Raw genomic sequence first — 19,914 nt, 5'->3', positions numbered from 1 at the left:
CCAGCATCTACCACAGTTCTGTTGGTGTGTGGAGCCAGCACACTGCGTTCCAGCCGGGGCTGTGCTTCCTTCCCTCCTTCCTCCCATCCCTCCCTCCCTCCCTCTCTCCCTCCTGCAGCCGGCTGCCTGCTGCCTGTTGACTCATCAGCAGCTTCCCTCGGGCTTTGCTGCAGAAGGGGCAGGCAAGATTCTGCAGCACTCTGTGTATCTCTTGGAGCTGTGCTGTTGTTTTAACATGAGATGCCTGGGTTGTATTTTTTTGTTTGTTTGTTTTTCCCACCCACTTCTAGCCTGTGGTGAAATTGTGTGAGCTCAGGGCTCTGTCAGGTCCATGTGAGTGGGTTCCTCTCTCAGGAGCTGCAGCCCCAGTGGGGTTGTCAGGTTTTGGGGTTCCCACCATGGGAGAAAAGCACAAGAGCTTCAGCGTGGGCTGGGGCACAGCACTGATTTTGTATCCAGCGCTTGGAGAGGGGATGAGCATGATTGCCTTCCTTTGTTACTTCTAATCATTTCTGCTTTACAGCCTGCTTGACAAATCCTCAGGTATGCTTTCAGTGAGTCCTCACCTTTATTAGCTTGCTATGGGAAACGTGCTAATCCAGCATGTTCTTGCCTAGTGCAGAGCTACTGGTCTGTTCAAAATGTTTGCTTGTTCTCCCTGTGGATGTCTGTGATTTTTGCTGGATGTGGCACATGGCATATCCCAGCAGTAGATGTACGGAAAGAGAGGGATGGTTTCCACCACCCTTGGGGAGTCTCCGCATCTCACTCCATCACCTCCCATCTTCTTCCTCTTCCTCGTCCCTTCCCCACCCAGAAGTGGGTCTGAGCTCTGCTGCAGTAATTACAGCCCCATCCCCTCGTTGTGGGAGGGCCACCCAACCACCTCCCTGCTGTTTGTAACAAAACAGGGTTCTCAGAAGGGGATTTGCAAACCTTGCATCCCTGCTGAGTAAGATGAGAAGCTCTCAAGAGCCCCTCGGAGATGTGAGAGGGCCGGGATGGTCCAGCAGTGGTGATGATGGGATCAGCTGTTCTGTGCCAAGAGCTGCTGTTGGTAATCCCATGGAACTGGGGTGAGAGCTGCAGTTCTTTGAGCTGAGCTGAGCTGAGCCTGCGGGACCGTGTCCACTGCACCTGGCTGAGCTGAGAGAGGGCTGGTGGTAGATTGGAGTTTCTGCAGTGCATTTGAAGAGGATTTGGAGGATGCACCGAGGCATGTGTTGCTTTGCAGCAGTGTGGTGGTGGGAAGGCAGAGGGTTCCTCCTGGCCACCCTCTGCCTCTGGTGACTCAGAGCAGGAGCTGTCGTCCTGTGTTTCAGGATTCAGTGTTAAAACAGTGATTCAAAGTGCATTGCAGAGTCTGGCTGCTGCCCATTCAGATTGCTCGCAGCCTTACTTCCACTTGGGTGGGTTTTTGCACAGTGGAGACCTGTGTGCCTGCACCATGCTAACCATGGGAACACACATCCCTGCACCCCAGCTTTGGTCTGAGCTTCAGCTGCACTCCCTTGGTGGTCACATGGGGTGGATTTGGGATTTGGGACTTGGGACTGGGAAGCTCCTGCTTGCAGAACAGCAGATGTGGGTCTGCTGCTGTTGCTCACACCTCCTCTGCTCCCCATTAGTAGATGTCTAGAGAAGTTGGGCTATTTGCATTATTGAAATAACTGTGAAAGCATTATCTGCCTGACAATTAATTCCAGATGCTTTAATGTTAGTAGCATGGCTGAAGTTAGATGAAGAAGCAGCTTTTTTTGTCTTTTTATATTCAGCAAACATACATATAAGTCTTCCTCCCTTCACTGATAGCAGCCCTGAGCTGTGTTACTTTGCTTCCCACCCAGACGCTGCCATGCTCTGGTCAAGCAGAAAAACAGCTGCACTCTGTTGCTGGAATCAGAGCTGAGACCTGAATAATTCATCTGTCGAGCTGAATCTCGGGGAGATTTGGCTTGGAATATAACTGTGAGAGAGATAGGAACATCAGCACTCTAGTCTTCATCTTGTCTGCTGGGTATCGGGCTTTTATATGGTGATAAACAGTTCCAGAGCAAAACTGGAAGAGCTGTCTGGGCTTAACAAGATGGCTGTTTGGTGCCTCCTGCTCCTTGTTTTCCTCTTTTTAATACATCAAAGAGGAGTGAATCGCTTTCTCCTTAGAGAACTGCGTGACTCCAGAGGGCTGGAGGACCTACTCTGCTCACAGGCTGCTGCCAGAGGAGATTTGAGATGCAGAAGGCGAAAGGGAGCGTTTTCCTCATAGTCCCTGTTAACTGTGGCATGGAGATTGCAGGACAAGTTACAGAAAACTGTGTGCAGTGTCTGCATCCTAAGGGCCACCAAACACCTCCCTGCTATTTGTAACAAAACAAGGTTCTCAGGAGGGAGTTTGCAAACCTGAGCAGCCTGACCGTGGCTGGAGCCACAGAGCCTAAACAAGGATTTTTGCAGCCAGGACATGCGCTGTGCCTGCAGCTGTAAGAGGAGCTGTGCAGGGTGCACCCACAGAGCTGCGCAGTGGCAATCGCTGTAAACTTGTAAATGCTTTCAGAGCCTGTAATGCTTATTTATTATAGCAACCTCTGCTTGGGGAGCGCTGGGAGTTCAGCTGGGAAAAACCTGGGCTGGTCCCTGCCTGGCTGTGGGGACACTGAGGTGCCTGGCTGCCCCCCAGCAGGATGGGATGCAGGACGTGATGCCATGATGCAGGATGGGATGCAGGACACGATGCGCATCCCGCAGCCAGCCGGGCATTACGTCACCTGCAGCCTCGCTCACTGGCTGCTGTACTGGAGGGCAGGCCAATGCTGCAGGCAGTGTTAACCCTTCCTGAGCAGCCTGGGCAGCACAAAGGGACTGTGGCTGTGCTGAGAGATAGCCGCTGGTGTTTGTGCAGTTATGAAGGGGGGGGCTTGTGGGCACAGAGCTGCTGTTCCAGGAGCTTGGTGCATTCACCCGGGGCTAAATCCAGCTGTTTTGTTCCCCTGAAACAGCAGCAAGAAGCCAGCCAGGAGCTTCAGTGCTGAGCCATGCATGTAACCGTGCCCAGGTGTTTAGAACGAGTGCTTTACTGAAGGTTTGGGTTATACCAAGCAAGAGGGAGGCTAAAAGGAAAAATACCGCAGTCTTCAGTTGCAGTGCAGATTTCGGTCAGCTGGGGACCGCAGGGCTGGAACCGAAGGTACAAAGCCATGCAGCCCAGCAGCAGCAGTGACAAACCGTGCAGTTACAGGGAGCTGCTCACTGCCATGTAGATGTACCAGGCAGGTCTCTGTGGAAAGGATTTTCTTGCTAGAAATGTGCTTGGTAAGGTGCTGGCAGCAAGCTGGCCTCACAGCAGAGGGAAGCACAGCTGAGGGTTTGCATTCCCCACCTTTGCCCCCCTGAGCTGATCCTGATTCTCTCTGTTATGTGTTTGTGTGTTTGCAAAGACAGCTGCCAAATCTTGAGCCCCCTGGTGTGGGAGGTGGGTTGGAACACTTCCCACACTGTGCTGCTGCTGGGGCAGCATCCTCAGCCACCTGCTGGGACCTCCACCCACATCCCAGAGATGTTCCTCCAGCTGCCTCCCCTCCACCTGTGTGCTGCTTTCAATATCAGGCCAGGTCATGTAGAGCCTGACTGCTTTATCTCCCCTTCGATTTCCCTTTTTCTTCTTTGCACTGAGCTTTCGGACTGTCATTTTTTGGCTTATGGATTTACAGACTTTCATAGGAGCCATCGAGGTGGCATAACAACCATCAGTAAATCAGGGCTTGGGCACATGGAGGGTCACAGAGTGCTGTTTGTGGTGCAGCCCCCAGCCCTGTCACCCATTCACCATTGCGCTCCTTTTCTCACACCTGCTCCGCTATTCGGAAGCAATAGTGCTTATACAATCCGTGAGCTTAAGTTGGTAAGAAGCTTGGGCATCTGGTCTGACTGCCTTCTGGATACTATTTCAATAAACAGAAAATGAAAATCATCCCTTTAAATTGTAGAATGCCTTTTTAAAGTTGGAGTGTGCTGCTGGAGAATTCCCCCGCGAGCAGAGCTGGCAGCACAGCAGGATCAGCATCCTCTGAAGGTTGCTGGCAGAATTATCTTTCCACTGACTTTCCTAAGCTGATTTATTTATGGACACTGGACAGGACTAATTTAGACTGGAATGTAGGTAGTGAGAAGATGAGTGGCTGAAGCCTTCACTGTCATAAAGCAAAGTATTTTCGGAAGGGAAGTGCTGTGCGGGGTTATTTATTATTTCTATCTGGTATATTAAAAGGGAGAATATAGGGGGGAAAAAAAGCCTTCTCCCTTCAGCCAAACTGAAGCATTCCGTTTACAGAGATGATTAACCATGGGAATTGGCTGAGTGTGTTTTATTACCACATAATCTTCTCCCAGGATAGATGTGATCCTCGAGAGTGTTGGGGTCCACTTACTTCTTTCCCTCAAGTGCCCTTGAGACCCACTTGCAGACTAATGGCCTCAGGTTTGTTGTGCTTTTCTGGCTGATCCCAGTTTTCAGCCCTTCGTTTAAATAAGCTCTTGATTGATACAAATACTTTTAAATGCTGCCTTGCTAAATAAAGGCATAAACTCCTGCTTGCTTTCGTTTTTGTTTCCTGCTTTGCTGTCATACACCTCCTGCCCATCTTCCCATTTTGGTGCACTCTGCAGCTCTGGCTATGATTCATGGGGCCCCGTGGTACTTCCCATCTCCAGCCCAGGGTCACGCTCCATGCTCTCTTCTCAGCATCCTCTGCACATCACAGTGCCTCTGCAGCTCTTGCTGTGTCCAGGCTGTATCCATGTCCATGTGCTCCATGAAGCATCTTACTCTGCTGGGTGCCTCAGGAAGGGCAGTGAGGTACTGGCACAGGTTACCCAGAGAGGTGGTGGGACCTGGTTGAGCCATGGGCATCCCTGTTATTGCAGGGGAGTGAGACAAGGTGACCCTTAAGAGTCCCTTCCAAATCAAGCGATTCTATGACTGAATAACAAGAAGCTCTTTGCCATGTATGTTAGTGTATCAGGAGGGAATGTCCTGCTTCTTAGGAGTGCTGTTTCACCTGCTGAAATTGTACGTAAGAGATGTTCCATATCAGTGCTCACTCCTATGGGACCAATGTGTGATGGATGCAGCCTTTGACTACAAGCTCCCCAGGACCTGTTCTTCAGGTTTGGGCGGTGCTTGGCACTGCTGCTCCAGGTATGTTTCAGATGCTGCTGCTGAGCTGAGCAAGTGTGTGGGGCACCGTTAGGTTTTCGTGTTTTCCTTAACTTGGTCTTAAAGCAAAGAGCAGCTCTGTAAGTTGCAATGCACAGTGAGCAGAAGACCCTTTTCACTTTGCAGTGTGGAGAGAAGCCGCACTCCAGGCATACTTGGCAGCAGTGCTGTTAGCATCAATCCCCACGTGAAGCTTTGTGATTGCATCACTGAGCTCTTTGCAAAGCCAGGCAACGCGCCTCGAGTACCTGCTGCAGGGCTGTGCCACAGGCTGCTTGTGTAACGGGGATTAAGGAGGTCAGGAGGCACAGCTCTGAAGGAATGCCCAGTGCTCCTGGGTGTCTTTTCTCCCACTGCTCAGAGCTTTTGACTCCAAGCCACCGTGCTGAGCCCGCTGCTGCTCAGCCCAGGGCCTGGTGCTCTGCAAACCGCCCTGATCATGGCTCATGGGACTGAGGGTTTCAATTCTGCTGGGAGCACGCTGCTCCAGGGTATTTAATGGGGCTGGGAGCTCCTTGGAGGAGAGTCCTGAAGCTCGTTGGGAGCACACGTAGTTTCAGTGTTATTACTGCTGTCTGCATTAAATACGTTAAATACAGACTTTGCTGAATCCCCAAGCCCTGTCCTAGATTACAGCGAGCTCATTTTAAACTCAGGAGCCTCACAGAGCTGTGCTTTCATGGCTTTACTTTCAGATCCTCAGCTGAGATTTGGAGGAGCTGTCCTTGGAGTGTTGGAGAGTATCGTTATTTTCAATCCACTGATGGGGAAAGGAAGACAGAAGAGGCTGGGTGCTTTGCTGAGGATCTCAGCAAGTCGTGAAAAGTTGCAGAACCTGATGGTGGTGGTGCAGGAGGGTCGGAGCCCCAGGCTCTGCACTGCCATTGCTCCAGGCAGAGCAGCAGCTGGGAAGGGACGGCGGTGCCGTTCACGGTGTTCCTTCGCAGCATTTCTCTGTGTTGACGTCTGGCTGTTAGGTGATATTTTGGGGCAGAAACGTGAGCTGTGCAAGTACTGCAGCAAGCTCCAGCTCCCAGCTTTGCGGAGATCTGTCATCTGGCACCGCAGGCTGCTTCTTATTTCCAGCTCGTCCTCTGCTTGCATGTCATTACGCGTGACACTGTTGACGTGTGCATGGCAAGTGTCATCCATGTTGCTGCTGACTTGCCAAGAAGCGCAGGCGAAGTGACAGCGAGTGCTGGGCAGGAAGCCTGCAGTCAGTGCTGCTGCAGCGTGCTTGCTCCAAGCAGCATGGGATGTGGGACATGCAGTGTGGGACATGGAATGTGGGACGTGGAATGTGGGACATCTCCATGGGCAGGCATGGGGCTGCAGGCATCATAAACCAGGGCAGAAACGGGAGCTGGAGGCCTGCATGGAGCAATCCGGGCTGCCCTTGAGCATCTATCTCACCCCTGCAGCCCAGCACCCGTTTCACTGTGCTCCAGTCAGCGAGCAGTAATGGGAAAATTACTGCCATGAGGAAAGCTGCTCATCATGGATATAATTTGGAAGGTCAGAGGGAAATGACCTTTCAGGGCACTTCTCCTGTGACTGGCTGAGTTGTGCTCTCAGTGCTGTGTTGTGCAGATGCTGTTAGTGCTATATGAGCACCAGGACTGGCTCTCTGGGCAGGCAGCCGGTTGATGTTGGCGTTTCCAGCCTAGCCCCAGCTGCCTGCATGGTGTTGAGAAGGAGGCAGAGAGCAAACCCCCAGCTCAGAGGGACGGGCATGCCGGCTCACTTGGCACTGGAGCACACACGTGGGAGGCTGCTGGCAGCAGGCGTGCACCAGCGCTCGTGAGGCAGAGAGGGAGCAAGGATCCCTGCAAAGTGTAAAAGTGGCTTAATTTCTCACAGCGTGAAGGGAAATCATGTAACTCCTGCAAAGTGAGAGGGTTCCTGCAGAGACCCCGACACAAAGCCTCCCGGCTGCTGATCCTGGCTGTGATCTGTGGGGCTGTGCCGAGCGTGGGGGAGTGGGAGAGGTTGGTTCTCATTGAAAAGCATCCAAGCGGTTTTAGGAGGAGTGGGGCATGATGTTAAAGCAGTGGTGCCAGCATTATTTCTGTAGTCATCAATGTGATGAGTCTGATTGGTAGAGGCTGAGGCATATGGAGGCATGAGCCAGCAGAACGAGCCTCATTCCAGATCAGTAAAAGCCAATCCTTTGTATGAGCTGTGCTTATTTAAGTCTATATAGGGGCACTTTTTGTCTGTGTCTCCCATGGTCATTGCAGCTGGCATGGCATTGTGTGGGCAGAGCGGGCAGGCAAAGTGCAAACTCCCTGCCCATGGGAACAGACTGTTTATCAAAGTCAAAAGTGGATATTTTTCTGGTTTTACATGTTTTTTTTTTTTTTCCTTCTTGATGACATCAAAACTGTTCATGAAAAAATGAGCCTGAGCCGTTTGTTTTGGTGCCGTGTCCAGTTTACCCTGGCACACAGCAACCCCTCCTCTTTCTGGTGTGATGGCAGCCGCACAGCCCCATTCCCGGCAGCCAGAGCTGCTTTCTTGCTGGTTGAAGCAGCCTCAGCCCTTCAGGTCCCCTCCTCCTTCCTCAGGAGCTAGCAATGAACACTTTAAGTTACTCACTGCTGATTCCTTTCTCCTTTTCAGCAGTGCTTCATCTCCCTCCTGCCTCGAGCTGTGCTCTCATTCCTAGAGTCAGACTATCAGTGCACCCTCATGGCCAGACATGGCCACTGGGCTCCCAGCGGGATGCTTTGTAACTGTCTCTCAAGCTCTCATTCCTCTCTTCCAGAATCATACCCCAGCTGGAGAATCTGCCTTCCCCAGTGTCCCCCAGCAGCCTGCCGGGCTCTGAGATTTCAGAAGCCACGAGGACGTATCTGCAGGGTGTGAGCCGTTACGACCTGGATGAGCTGGATGCCTGCTGGTTGGAGCTCGTGAACATGGAGCTGAAGGAGATGGGTGAGTCCTGCAAAGTTGCCCATTGAGCAAGCGTGAGGTCTTTTAAAGTAATTGTCAGCACGTTTTGGTTGAGTGCAAGAACTGGGCTGGGAATTTGACCGCTGGCACTTTGCTGTGCATGGTCTGTTGGGCACATCTCTTGGCACGGGCTTTGGGTGTGTAGTCCTACCTGGAGTTGGAGGGATTTTCCAGTCCTTGTGGTGTGGTTGCTGCCACCCAGATAAGAATAACAAAACAATAAAACATTCACCTTTTGAGTGCAATGAAGGCTGTAATGTGCCTGCTCATTGCTCCCAGTTGCAACAGTCTTCAAGGGTGAGACAAGCACATTATCAAGTGCTTGAGCAGACCTGATGAGCACTGCTGAAGAAGACAGATCTGGTGTTGTGGAGCTTGTGTAACTGGCAGGTCACAATCAGCATTGTCCTCATTAATCTGGGCCTCTATTAGCAGCCTTACCTCTGTCACTACACACCTCAGTTTTGGTTCACTGCAGCTTAGGCTGAGCCTTCAGGCAGAGCAGAGCAATCGGTGCTCCTGGGTAAAGCCAAGTGTCCCCATACCACTCCAGTGTCCCAGTGGTGCTCCTATGGGTCCTCCTCCCACCGAAGCTGGGTGGCTGTCAGGGGTATCTCTGGGCTCCAGGACAGGGCTCTGTATCTATTCCACTTCCCCTTGCACACACTCCTTTAGTCTCTAGTAAGGCAGCGGGCAGAGAACTGCCTTGTCCAACTCAGTTGGGTTAAACTTGGCTTGCTTTATTTCTTCAAAGTATTTGGTTACAAACACAATGCCTGAAATGGTTTTCAGATGTGGGGCTCCCTGGCTGATGGATCACTTGAAGGCTGAGCCGGGGCCGGTGCTGCGGAAGCGGGTTGGGGATGCTCCAGCAGAGCCAGATGTGTGCTGGCTGCATCCTTCCCATTTATGCAACGTGGGGCTGATGAGTACCAACCCAGAGCAGCTCCCGTGCTGCACCTGGCTCTGTGCAGGCTGCATGTTGGGCTGGCACTGCGTGTGTATGGACACACAGCACCCAGGCAGATGCACCTGGATCTGATGTCAGGATGCAGCCAGTGCGTTGCCAGTAATGCTCTCTGCAGTTCTGAGCTAGCTGCATTTTGTTCCTGCAGCTCTGTCATTCATCAGGCGGTGAGCTTTCGCAAGAGCAGTCCTGTGGGGGTATCCATACAGAACAGGGTCTGCAGTGTCTAGTGAGCCCTCTGTAATAACAACTATGGATGGTAGTAATGAGCCCAGGGGATTGCAGCAGTGGTAATGTGAAGAGACTCACTGCCCATCAGCTGATTCCTCAGTCCATTCCTGTTGCTAAAAGAGCTCTGTAATTACCGTGTGAGCCTGAAATATGCTGGCAGCTTGGGAAAACAGTGTTTGCTGAGTGAAATCTACTGCAAATGTGGCTGCTGCCCAAAGCTGTGTATGATTTCTCCCCATCCCCAGCCCTCCCACGTGCACATCAGGGCTGGCTCTGGCGCAGTTCTTGCAGTGCCCCGAGCACGTGAGGCACAGGTCTGTGGCCTTCTGGGGCTCAGCCTCTGCTTCCTTCAGGGCAGGGGCCATCGTGTGCTCAGCCAGGTAGGAAATGGAGCTTTTGTGCCCTTCATCACCTCGCCCAGAGGGCTGCAACGTGCTTAGGTTGGTCTGGAGGTGATCCTTAAATAGCGCTTTCTCCCGGAAGCCCTCAACATTAATGACATGCTGAGATTTCCAAACCAGCTTTGCTAATCTCTGAGATCATTGACATGACTTAACTGGAGAGCTGCAGCCTCTCTCCCAATTCAGAGAAGTCAGAAGTTATCTCCCAGCCTGAAGAGATATGCAGAAGTTGAAATTCCTCCTGGGTGTTTAGCTGAGCTGCTGTCATTGGGCAGTTCATGGGCACAGTGTGTCATCCACAAAGTATTCAATGACAAAGAAGGAGCGTGATCTCTGACTGGCTCCTGAGCTGCCGTGGGGAGGAGAGCTGGAAAACACCTATTAGCTCATCCCAGTGCAGCACTGATCGCTGAGCACAGCACATGCCTTTTCCAGTCCTTTTTAGGTCACCTCTGAGATGGAATTTTATCACTGGGATCAGATAAACCTCCAGATAGCTGCAGCTATCTGCCGCTGCTGCTCCACTCTGAGCTAGGTGGGCAGCCTTTCTGAAAAGGGAAAGTTTTTTTCACATAAAATGGTTTTAAATACTTCTAAACCACCCCCACCGGTAATGTGTTTCAGTAGCTGGGACTGTACTTGATGGAAATGCACTGTTTAAAGGACTTCTGAGTGCTAGAGGTAAAATCAATATTTAAGCGAGCCTGAATGTTTTATTTGTTGCTGCTGCAATAGGAGACAGCACAAGAAGTGGGTCTTCAGGTTGTGTGAATGAAACCCTGAACCAATTTATGCACACGCCACTGCTGGCAGCACAGGGCTGTCCTTTCTGGGTGAAACCATGCCATGAGCCTTTGTTTTTTTTCATTAAGATTTTATGCTATATGTTGTGATCTCTGTTAAATACAAAGCTGTTGTAAGAGTGGGGCTAGAGAGACTTCAAAGACCTGGGCTGAAAGATCCTTTTGCTGTGATCAGCACTTCATAAAAGCACGTGGAAAATCCTAAAGAAATTGCTAAAAACGTTGCCGGAATCAATTTTGCTGAAAGCAGAATAGAAGTTTCTAAGTATTCCCTTGACTTAATCCATATGGTGTATGCTGCTCACATATGCCCACCACAGTTTCTATCTTGGGAGCTGGAGGTGTTCCTGTTATTTTATGGCAGGAACATGCAAAGGTCACATTTATTGCTTTTGAAGCTCCAGGGGGAATTCATCACTGCATACTTGAGATATGTCTGTGTACTAATTAGATCATGCCTCCCTCAGTGGAGGTGAAGTTGGTCAAGTAGATTGCAATAAACCTGGGTAGGCAGAGGAGCCGTGGGGAAGGCAAGCTCGCTTGAGCAGAGACTGCTGCTAAATGTACTACAGGAGAGCAGGGATGCCCTGCCCAGGGCTGTCCCATCAGGATGTGGGACCCGTTTTCCCCAAGGCGTTGTGTTGGATCCCGAGGGCAGGGCTGCAGGCTGGACATCTCCAATAACACCCCAGCACAACTGTGCCCAGCTGGTGCCACTCGCCTGCAGGTGCCCATCACCGTGCTCCATGCACAGCCACTCCAATATCTGTCACGTGAAGCTGCTTTGGTATTTTTAAGATTTGGGACACAGTTTCCTGCCGTGCTGTGGCTGTAGAGAAGTAACCCAACGCTATACTGGTGCAGCCAGACAGAGAATACTGCAGTGGGACTGCTGCCATGATGGGACCGCTGTGATGGGACTGCTGTGATGGGGCTGCTGTGATGGGATTGCTCTAATGGGACTGCTGTGATGGGGCTGCTGTGATGGGGCCTCTGGAGCATCAAGGGGCTGCCTGTCCCCGGGAGGCATTTCCCAAGGCCATCACACAGGAGGATGTGCACAGCTCTGTCCCTTTTGTAGTGGGTTCCACTTCCTTTACTCAACAGCCCAGCTTTCCCCTTTCAAGTGTCTCCCCACATCCCACAAACAGGAGGGGCAGCTGATGTACAAAGGCTTCGCCGAGCCCTGCACCACTCGTGTTGCCTTCACGTTCCTCAGCCCAATCAGTTTCTATGTCAAGCGGTTGTTCTGCTATTTCCATAAATTTCTTGCAGTAATTGCAGCAGTTCCCAGCAATCCTCGGCGTGCTGCTGCTGGGTGGAGTGAAGAGGCTTTAATCAGAGTGCTCCAGGACAGCTCTGTCAGTGCGCAGCATTAGAGGAGAGAGACAGCAGATTATGAAGTGGCTTCTAAAACATTTTGTCATCGTCTTAAATTTGAGCAATAATTGATGTCGGTGGGTGGCATAAAGGGTGATAATTGGTTCCTGTAAATCTCTTAAGTGCATTAGCAGGCTGTGTTTGTAACAAAATATCTCCAAGTTTCACTGCCTGTGTTCAGCTCAGGCAGCCTGCGTGGTGCCGTGCGCTTCGGCGGTCCCACTCCACGTTTTGGGTCTGTTTGTAAATAAGATCGATACGAGGTGAATGTGAGATGGACCCATCTTCCAAACGCAGTGTGGGCTCAGGGAGGCTGTTGGGCTGCAGATGTCTGAGGCAGGAAGGCGCAGCGGGGCTGCAGATGGTTCACCAGCAGCTGCTGCAGGGCTGGGGAGCACCGAGGAGTGCACATTGGGTTGCGCATCACCGCCTGACCTTGTGGGGTTCCCTGGGACACAGCCCTGGGGCTGAGCAGGAGCTGCATCCTTCTACCCCTGCTGTTTCAAAGGCATCATCTCACAAATGTTTTTTTTTTGTTGTTTCGTTTCTTGAAAACGGAGCAGTAGTTTTGTTTACTCAGTTTTTATGCTGAAAAAGAGACTCCGAGGTTTATGGCTTGTGGATCGACTAATGGCCCAGCCTGCAGCCCTGATGAGTCTTTGTTCGTGAGCTGTTTCATCTCCAGGTACACTACACAGGCTAAAAGGATTTATTGTTTCGGCAAATTGATTTCAGCGGAGTGCAGTTTAGTCAGAAATAGGTCTCTGTTCTGTGAGAGGTGGCTCTCCAGCTATTTTTCCTCCCTGTGCAGTGAATAGGCTCAAACCAGGATAAGGAGTAGCTGAGAATTCATTTAGCAGAATATTGCTCCTTCATGCCACATAAATTATGGTGTTGCAGAAATAATGATAGCGGAGGCTGGGAGCATGCAAAGGAAGTGTTGGGATGCTCAGGGTGGCTGCCCACGAACACCCAGCTCTGGGGCAGGAATGGGGGAGGCTTTGTCCCAGCGGGGATCCCATGGTAGCTGCACTGCTACTGGTGTTGCCTGCGGGTGTGGGAGCTCCTCCTGGGGTTGATGTTGAGTCCCCAGAAACGTGGGAGGCAGCGGGAGCCAGAAGGGAGCATCGCTTTCTAGGGAAAAGGATAGGAAAGCCTCATTTCTGAGTATATGGGATAATGAGCAAATTCTCATTTCAGTGCCTCATGCCCTATAGAGCCTCAGAGCCACATCTCCATATGAAGAAGCTTCCAGGAGCTTCATCTCCTGCTGTAAACCCACCTGAGCTTCATCTCCTGCTGCCACCTGAGCTGGGAGCATTTCAGTGGGGTGTTCCACCCATCTGAGCCACTCATGGCTGGGAGTGAGGGGAGCCAGGAAGACCCTCAGGTTTGGTGAGGTTCACAGCCACGTCCAAAAACGATTGTTGATTCTGTGAAATATGTTGGACCACGGTGATGAGCATGAGGATGCTGCAAGTCCACAGTCCTGGCTACAGCTCAAGCCATGGTTGTGAGCTGAGGTTTATTCTTTGCACTTGTTCACCTGGAAGCACCCACTGTACATCCGAGTGGATCTGAGTCTGGTTCTTGGCACTTCATGCCCTGGAGCAGGTAACAGCAGTATTGCATACTGCACAGAGAGTGTTTTGGTGGAGTGTTTTTTTTTGTTTTGCTTTTTGATGGGCCGTGATCAATACAGATAGTGTTTTCTCAGCCAAAAAAACGACAATTTTATGAATGGAGTTTAATAGCGGTGGCTTTATATGATGCAGAAGGAGATAAATGGAGCGCAAATGGAAAAGGAACTTCACCCTCAGGCCCCATTGTTTAGTGTTTCATAAGCGATTAATCGCTTCATCCCCATCAAGTGCAATTGTCAATTCAATAAGCTCTGAGGTATTTTGAATGGCGCTTGGCAAACGGGTTCCTAATGTAATTACATCTAAACGGAGTGTGAGAGCGCATGTGTGCAGGAGGGAGGGAAGAGATCTATATTTTTTGGTGTGATGGTGTAACAAATACGTTGATGTAAGCTGGTGAGAAAAGCCCTTCTGTTGCAGATGATGACTTCTTGTGGCACTGGGGTGCAGCCTTTTCACTCAATGTGGAATAAGAGCTGAGCAGGGGTATGGCAGACACCAACCTGCTTCTCTTGTTTTCTAGTGATGCTTGAAATATGGGAAGGAATGGGATTTAGAATAGTAAATATGATATATATGAGGCTGCCCAGAGAGCTGTGGGTGCCCCATCCCTGGAGGTGCCCAAGGCAATGGATGGGGCCCTGGGCAGCCTGAGCTGGTGGGGGGCAGCCAGTCCTCGGCAGGGTTCCTAGATGGTCTTTTAGATCCCTTCCAAACCATTCTATGATTCTATGGAAATGACAGCTTGTGTTTCTTCCTACAGCAAGGGCATTGGGGTGGTATGTTTATGAGGGCCATTGTTGAGGGAAAAAGTGTCTGGGCTAGGGCTCCTCAGGCCCCACACAGCCCATTGGTGGGGCTCATGGCTCCCAGAACAGGCCCGACCGGCTGTGTGTTGCAGCAGGGTTGCTGAGCACTTGGCAGGGAGCGATGGGGAGCAGCGCTGTCTGCGGCGATGGGATCCCTGCCTCCACACAGATGTGTGCAGTGCCAGGCTGGGTGTTTGCAGAGACTTGTTAAGCCAGGGGAAACCGTGCCAAGGCGAAACACTGGGGAAGATCTTGAAAAGGCAGACAATGGTGCGTTTGCTTGCTGGTCTTGCCTGCGGGTCTCCTTTGCCCCTTGACTCAGATTTTTTGGCAGATTGGTGGGGAAAGGAGCAACTCGGCAGCCTTGTCCCACTGCAGAACTTGTCCCAGCACATGGACTGCACCCTGCAGCCCAGCAGAAGCCCAGCAAGGTGAATATTTCCTTGAACTCTCAATGAATAACCACACATCAGTACTTCCTCAGTCCCTTTTCTCCTCTGTTTATAAAGGAGATATTGTCTCCTGTTGCCCTGTAGCAAGAAAGATCCACGTGTCCACCACTGGTTTCCATCAAAGGTACTGGTACGGTGGGGATAACAGGCAGCACAACCAGTCTGAGCTCCCACCCCAGGTCTGATCCTGTGCCCCTGGACCCAGCCAGTTAAAAACACTTGTTTGTTCTCAATTCCAACCTTTGGCTTCCATTTTACAGTTCCATTTAATTGGCCTTAAAAGGGTCAATTTTCACAGTCTTAGCAATTAAAGCACTGACTTTGTGTTGCCAAAGCTTGTCTGAGCCCTCACTGCAGAAAGCATCTTTGCAGAACTTGTCTCCTTGAACGTTTAAGCTGTCAGACCTAATTATCCGCATTGGTTCAGCTGAATGGATTTCTCTCCTCTCAGCCAGCAGCAATATTTTGTTACTGTCTATGAAACATGAACTGTATCCCGAGTTAGAAGCAGCCGTTTCCTGAATCGCAGACCTTCCCACCACGGTGGATTTGAAGTTTTGATTTGAGCTGAAGTCTCAAGTGCCCCCCGCCTTGCATGACACTGCAGGCGCTCACAGGGTGCCATGTCCCCATCTCTGCTTTGTGCCTTGCAGAAAAGCCCGAGCTGGATGAGATCACCTTGGAGAGAGTGCTGGAGGAGCTGGAGACGATGTGCTACGAGAACATGAACATTGCCATTGAAACAGAGGAGGGTCTGGGCATCGAGTACGACGAGGACGTGGTGTGTGACGTCTGCCGCTCGCCAGAGGGGGAGGATGGCAACGAGATGGTGTTCTGTGACAAGTGCAACGTCTGCGTGCACCAGGTGAGCAGCAGCCCGAGAGCCACTGCCCTGAGCGTGCTGCGCTCCTCTTTCCTTCAGCCCTGTGACCTTTTATTCCTCCTCTTCCGTGAATGCGCTCATTGTTCCTGGTCCTTGCTAAGCTGTGGGATCCTTAGCACCTAGGGACAAGCAGCATGGCTGCTGGCTTCCCTTTCTGCATGTTTTGTCGGGCCGTTAGGACCTTCCAGCTCCACCAGCTTTGTCGCACATCACAGAGCTTCTGTCCCAGCTTCCCTACTCTATGAGTGTATGATTTCATTTTATTTCACTGCCTGGAGGAAAGCATTTTATTTTCAGAATTGGGTGTAAAGGCTTCAAGCCTTTGCTGGTGGGAAGAAGGAAGAGCAGCAGTATCTGTGGGCTCCTGTGCATACATGCTGGGAGCGGGGCAGTGCTTGGCTGTGTGCTGCTGCTGAGCAGCCATCCCTGCTCTGGGGGCTCCAGGGACACTTTGCTGGGTGGGCTCCAATGGGAAGTGCAGGAGTGGGGCCCTTAGATGTCAGCATCCAAAGCAGAGCCCCTTTTTAGTCTCCTTTCTGAGAAGGGTGTTTTGTTGGCTTTTTTTTTCCTCTCCATTTTCTCATCTTTTGGGCAGCTTTTCCATCAGCATTTCCTGGAGGTGGGAGAGTGCTGGAGATATGTATAGTTGAGAGAGGTGGGTGTTTTGAATGGTTTCCATCAGTGAATCAGATTCCACAAAATACCAGGATGATTTGGGGATGGTTTGGGGTTGGTTTCTTTTTTTATTTTGGTGTTTTCTTTTTAAGTGTAATTCCAAGTTAGTAAATTTTCTGGCCATGGGCTGATGTGTACCCATTGTGCAGCAGTGTGGGGGCCAGGCTCCATTAGGACAGACGGACTCGGCAGCAGCCTCAGTGCTGAGGGCAGTATGATGCTGCAGAAGGAGATGCTGCGGGTTGGATTTAAAGGCTGTTGAAAGAAATGACTGATTTTATCTTATTTTTGGGGCACATACTTGGGCCTGAACCCCAGCACTCACTTGGAAGCTTTTAGAAATCCCATCTCTTTCCCCATTCACATAGCAACAAAGCCCAGAGCCTCCAAGCAGAGGAGGAGCCATGCTCAGATATGCATGCTGGGGTTGTTTGGTTTTGCCTAATACCAAATCAGGTACTTTATAAAAATCTCTTACAGAAACGATCTGTCTGTGCAGTTTGCAGGTGCTTTGAAACACATTTAAGTCTCTGTGAACCATGTAGACCTGCAGCAATCATACTCCCTCCTTTAATACTTTATTTTCCCAATAGTATGTTCAAAAAGTGACTTTTTCTCCATGGAAGTTACTACTGTCAGAGTCCATTTATGGTTTGGGGCAACTTAAAATTGTGCTACAAAGTCTCTCCCCGGCTGTGAGGACTGAGCATCCCCTTTTCCCATGCTAATGTACCATACTCATGTAATTACCTGTTATTAATCATCTCTGCTAACATAATGGCACAGGCATGAGCTTCTCCACTGCTCTCAGAAGCCCTCAGTGCTGTGAGACTTCCTGCAGCCTCATGTCAATGGCCAAAGCAGTTGTCTGCTACTCTTTAAAACTCCTTAAGTACAAGTTATAGGGACCTGCTGGTTAAAGACTGTCCAGTTTTAGTGGTATGTAACTTACAATCATAAGTTACTGCTGAAGTGGAAAGTATTTTATCATTATCATTATGTGATACAGCTTATCATTTGGCTCTTCCCCAAGTACGGAAGAGAAATATTTATTGAGCCCTTTGGCTTGTCTGTGCCGTGTGTTATCGCAGCAGGTCTGCTGGCTCTGCAGGCAGCTGAGTCCTTTTGTTCTCTTCTGCTTCCCACTGTCTTGGCCACAGATACGTCCTCGTGTCCTTTGGGTTTATCACTCTTCCTGACTGGGGCTCCTCCCTTCTGATTTATATTCATTACTGTCAGTTTCCCCTTTTTACTTTCACACAGTTATTTTCACTTCCCCCTTTGGTCTGTGCTGGGTGTTTAACCAGTTTGGCCATCTTTCCCAATTGTAGGGTTGTGGCTTCACAGCCCTCATCTACCCTCGAGGTAGATTCACCGCCCCGTGGGATGGGTCAGCTCATGGTGTATTTGTGCTCCTCTCGTGCTGGTTTTACATTCTCATTGCCCATCCTTTGCACACAGAGAGCTGCTGATGCAAAGCCCATGTCTCCGGGTCACTGGACCAGGTCACACCCAAGCTGGCAGTACTGTGAGCCACTGTGATTTTGGAGTTGTTCAGAAGTGCATGTGTAATAAGTGGGCAGATGTCCATATTGCGGAGCTGCTCTCACTGCTTTTGCTCCCGTTTGCAGGATATAAAGCACATTTGTACACTCAGCTTTTAATTAAAAGCCAGGACATATTGATAAAGCATGAGTATCCATGTGAAAATAAGGAACGTGACAAGGAAGGAAGAACTTAAACTGGCTGCTTTGATTGCAGTTTTGTGTCTGCTGTTCTTTACCAGGACACCCAGATGCTGTGGCGATAAGCATGCCATGCTGCAGGAGGATGCTCACTGCAGGATGGCCAGGTTAACCAACCTTCCTCCTGTCTCACAGGCATGCTATGGCATCCTGAAAGTCCCCATTGGCAGCTGGCTGTGCCGGACCTGCGCCCTCGGCGTCCAGCCCAAGTGTTTGCTGTGCCCGAAGAGAGGGGGAGCACTGAAGCCCACTCGGAGCGGGACAAAATGGGTCCACGTTAGCTGTGCCTTATGGATACCTGAAGTAAGTAAGATGCTTTGCAGCCTTCTCTTGAAATATGGCACAGACATGATTTCCAGGTGTAGCAAAAATGCAAAGTCACAGCTTGAAGTAGTGATGGGGCACCTGCTGGGAAGGCAGGGCCAACAAGGGGAGCTCAGGTGCATGCAATGCAGCTGAGTGACTGGAAGGGCTGGAGCCAGGATCCACTCCTTCCCAGACCTCATTTAAAGGTTGGCAGTGGAGGCAAGGGAATCCCTGCCTGCATGAGGCTTTCCAAAGGTAAGCAGATTTTCATACTTCATTTCTGTATCCACTGCTACGTTTGGGCTTGTCCTCATTTGCTGCAGCCCAGAACTTTGCTACTTCACTATTATTGTTGTACTTTCCATCACCTTGTAGCATTACCCCAGGTCTGAGCTTAGATATCCATCAACAGCAATTCCAGTTGGGCTCATTGAGTCCTGCTGAGGTTGGAGCTGCACCAAGCTGAGTGTTTAATTAGCAGCCAAGCAGCTCTCCCCATTAAGGAGGACAATGGAGGGTGTAAGCTGCTGCCCTGCACATGGGAAGCACCCACGCTCCCCGAGGAGGGGCGATGTTGAAGCAGTTTGTGAAGTGTCATTTTGTCCTCCCTTGATGTGAAGTGCAAAGAGGAGTGCCAGAGGGACGAGGACATACCAGCATTCAGAACAATAAGGGCAAACACTAGCTCAATTGGCAGGCAGGTGGATGCAAAAGAAAGTCCAGAGCATCATTTATATTTGTTTCTGGTTTTTGTGTTGGCTTTTTACCCAAGTTATAAGTGACTTGAAAGATAAGAAACAAAATATCCACCCTTCACTCTGACTGCCTCAGATATTCCTGTAGGAGATTTGGGATAGTAACAGGTATTGACGATGTCTTCTATTTTGTGACCAGGTCAGCATTGGATGTCCTGAAAAAATGGAACCCATTACAAAGATCTCACATATCCCAGCAAGCAGATGGGCTTTGTCCTGCAGCCTCTGCAAGGAGTGCACTGGGACCTGCATTCAGGTACGTGAATCAGCAGCAAGGAAACTCAGACCCCATGGTTGTGCCTGTAGTAGCCACGAGAGATTCTTGAGCTGTTGGTGGACGTGATCCAGGCTGGGTTCATTCCTGGCCTGAGTCCCAAGATCGCACCTAACAAGGAGCACGAGCACCAATCAGACATCATCAGCTGTTGTTGTTTGCAATCTTTTAATGTATTGAGTGCTAGGAATCTAGATGAACTTTCTTTTGCGTAATGCAGTGATGTTGCTGTGGTGACACTAATTATCAGGACTGCAGATGACCTTAGTTGGAGATCAGGAACCCCCAGCGGAAGGGCTTGGCGTGGCTGTCAGGAAGTCCATTTCTCATGGGATGTGAAGCCTGAGCATTTCACAAGCTGTAGGGTTGGATATGAAACCTTTCTTGAGGGGGACAGCAGGAAGCCTCAGGATCAGGCAGCAC

The 19,914-nt window shown here is 50.5% G+C and overlaps 1 protein-coding gene across 3 annotated transcripts in view; it reads left to right on the top strand.

Moving 5' to 3' along the window:
* LOC100546312 (E3 ubiquitin-protein ligase Jade-2-like) overlaps positions 1–19,761 on the top strand; it is a 35,621-nt gene extending 15,860 nt beyond the window's left edge. Inside the window, exons 4-7 of one of the 3 annotated variants that reach the window (XM_010719271.3) lie at positions 7,980–8,149; positions 15,507–15,718; positions 18,292–18,459; positions 19,357–19,761. In XM_010719271.3, coding sequence (XP_010717573.1) covers positions 7,980–8,149; positions 15,507–15,718; positions 18,292–18,459; positions 19,357–19,560 — 754 coding nt within the window. In that variant the 3' untranslated portion in view covers positions 19,561–19,761. The remainder of the gene's footprint in view (positions 1–7,979; positions 8,150–15,506; positions 15,719–18,291; positions 18,460–19,356) is intronic. The other 2 variants (XM_010719270.3, XM_019620529.2) reach the window with 2 other exon arrangements.
* Positions 19,762–19,914: the final 153 nt, after the last annotated feature.

The sequence above is a fragment of the Meleagris gallopavo genome, chromosome 15 (assembly GCF_000146605.3).
Source record: "Meleagris gallopavo isolate NT-WF06-2002-E0010 breed Aviagen turkey brand Nicholas breeding stock chromosome 15, Turkey_5.1, whole genome shotgun sequence".
Classification (NCBI taxonomy): domain Eukaryota; kingdom Metazoa; phylum Chordata; class Aves; order Galliformes; family Phasianidae; genus Meleagris; species Meleagris gallopavo.
Note: the sequence above shows the minus strand (reverse complement) of the source record. Positions and strands in the feature narration are given on the sequence as shown.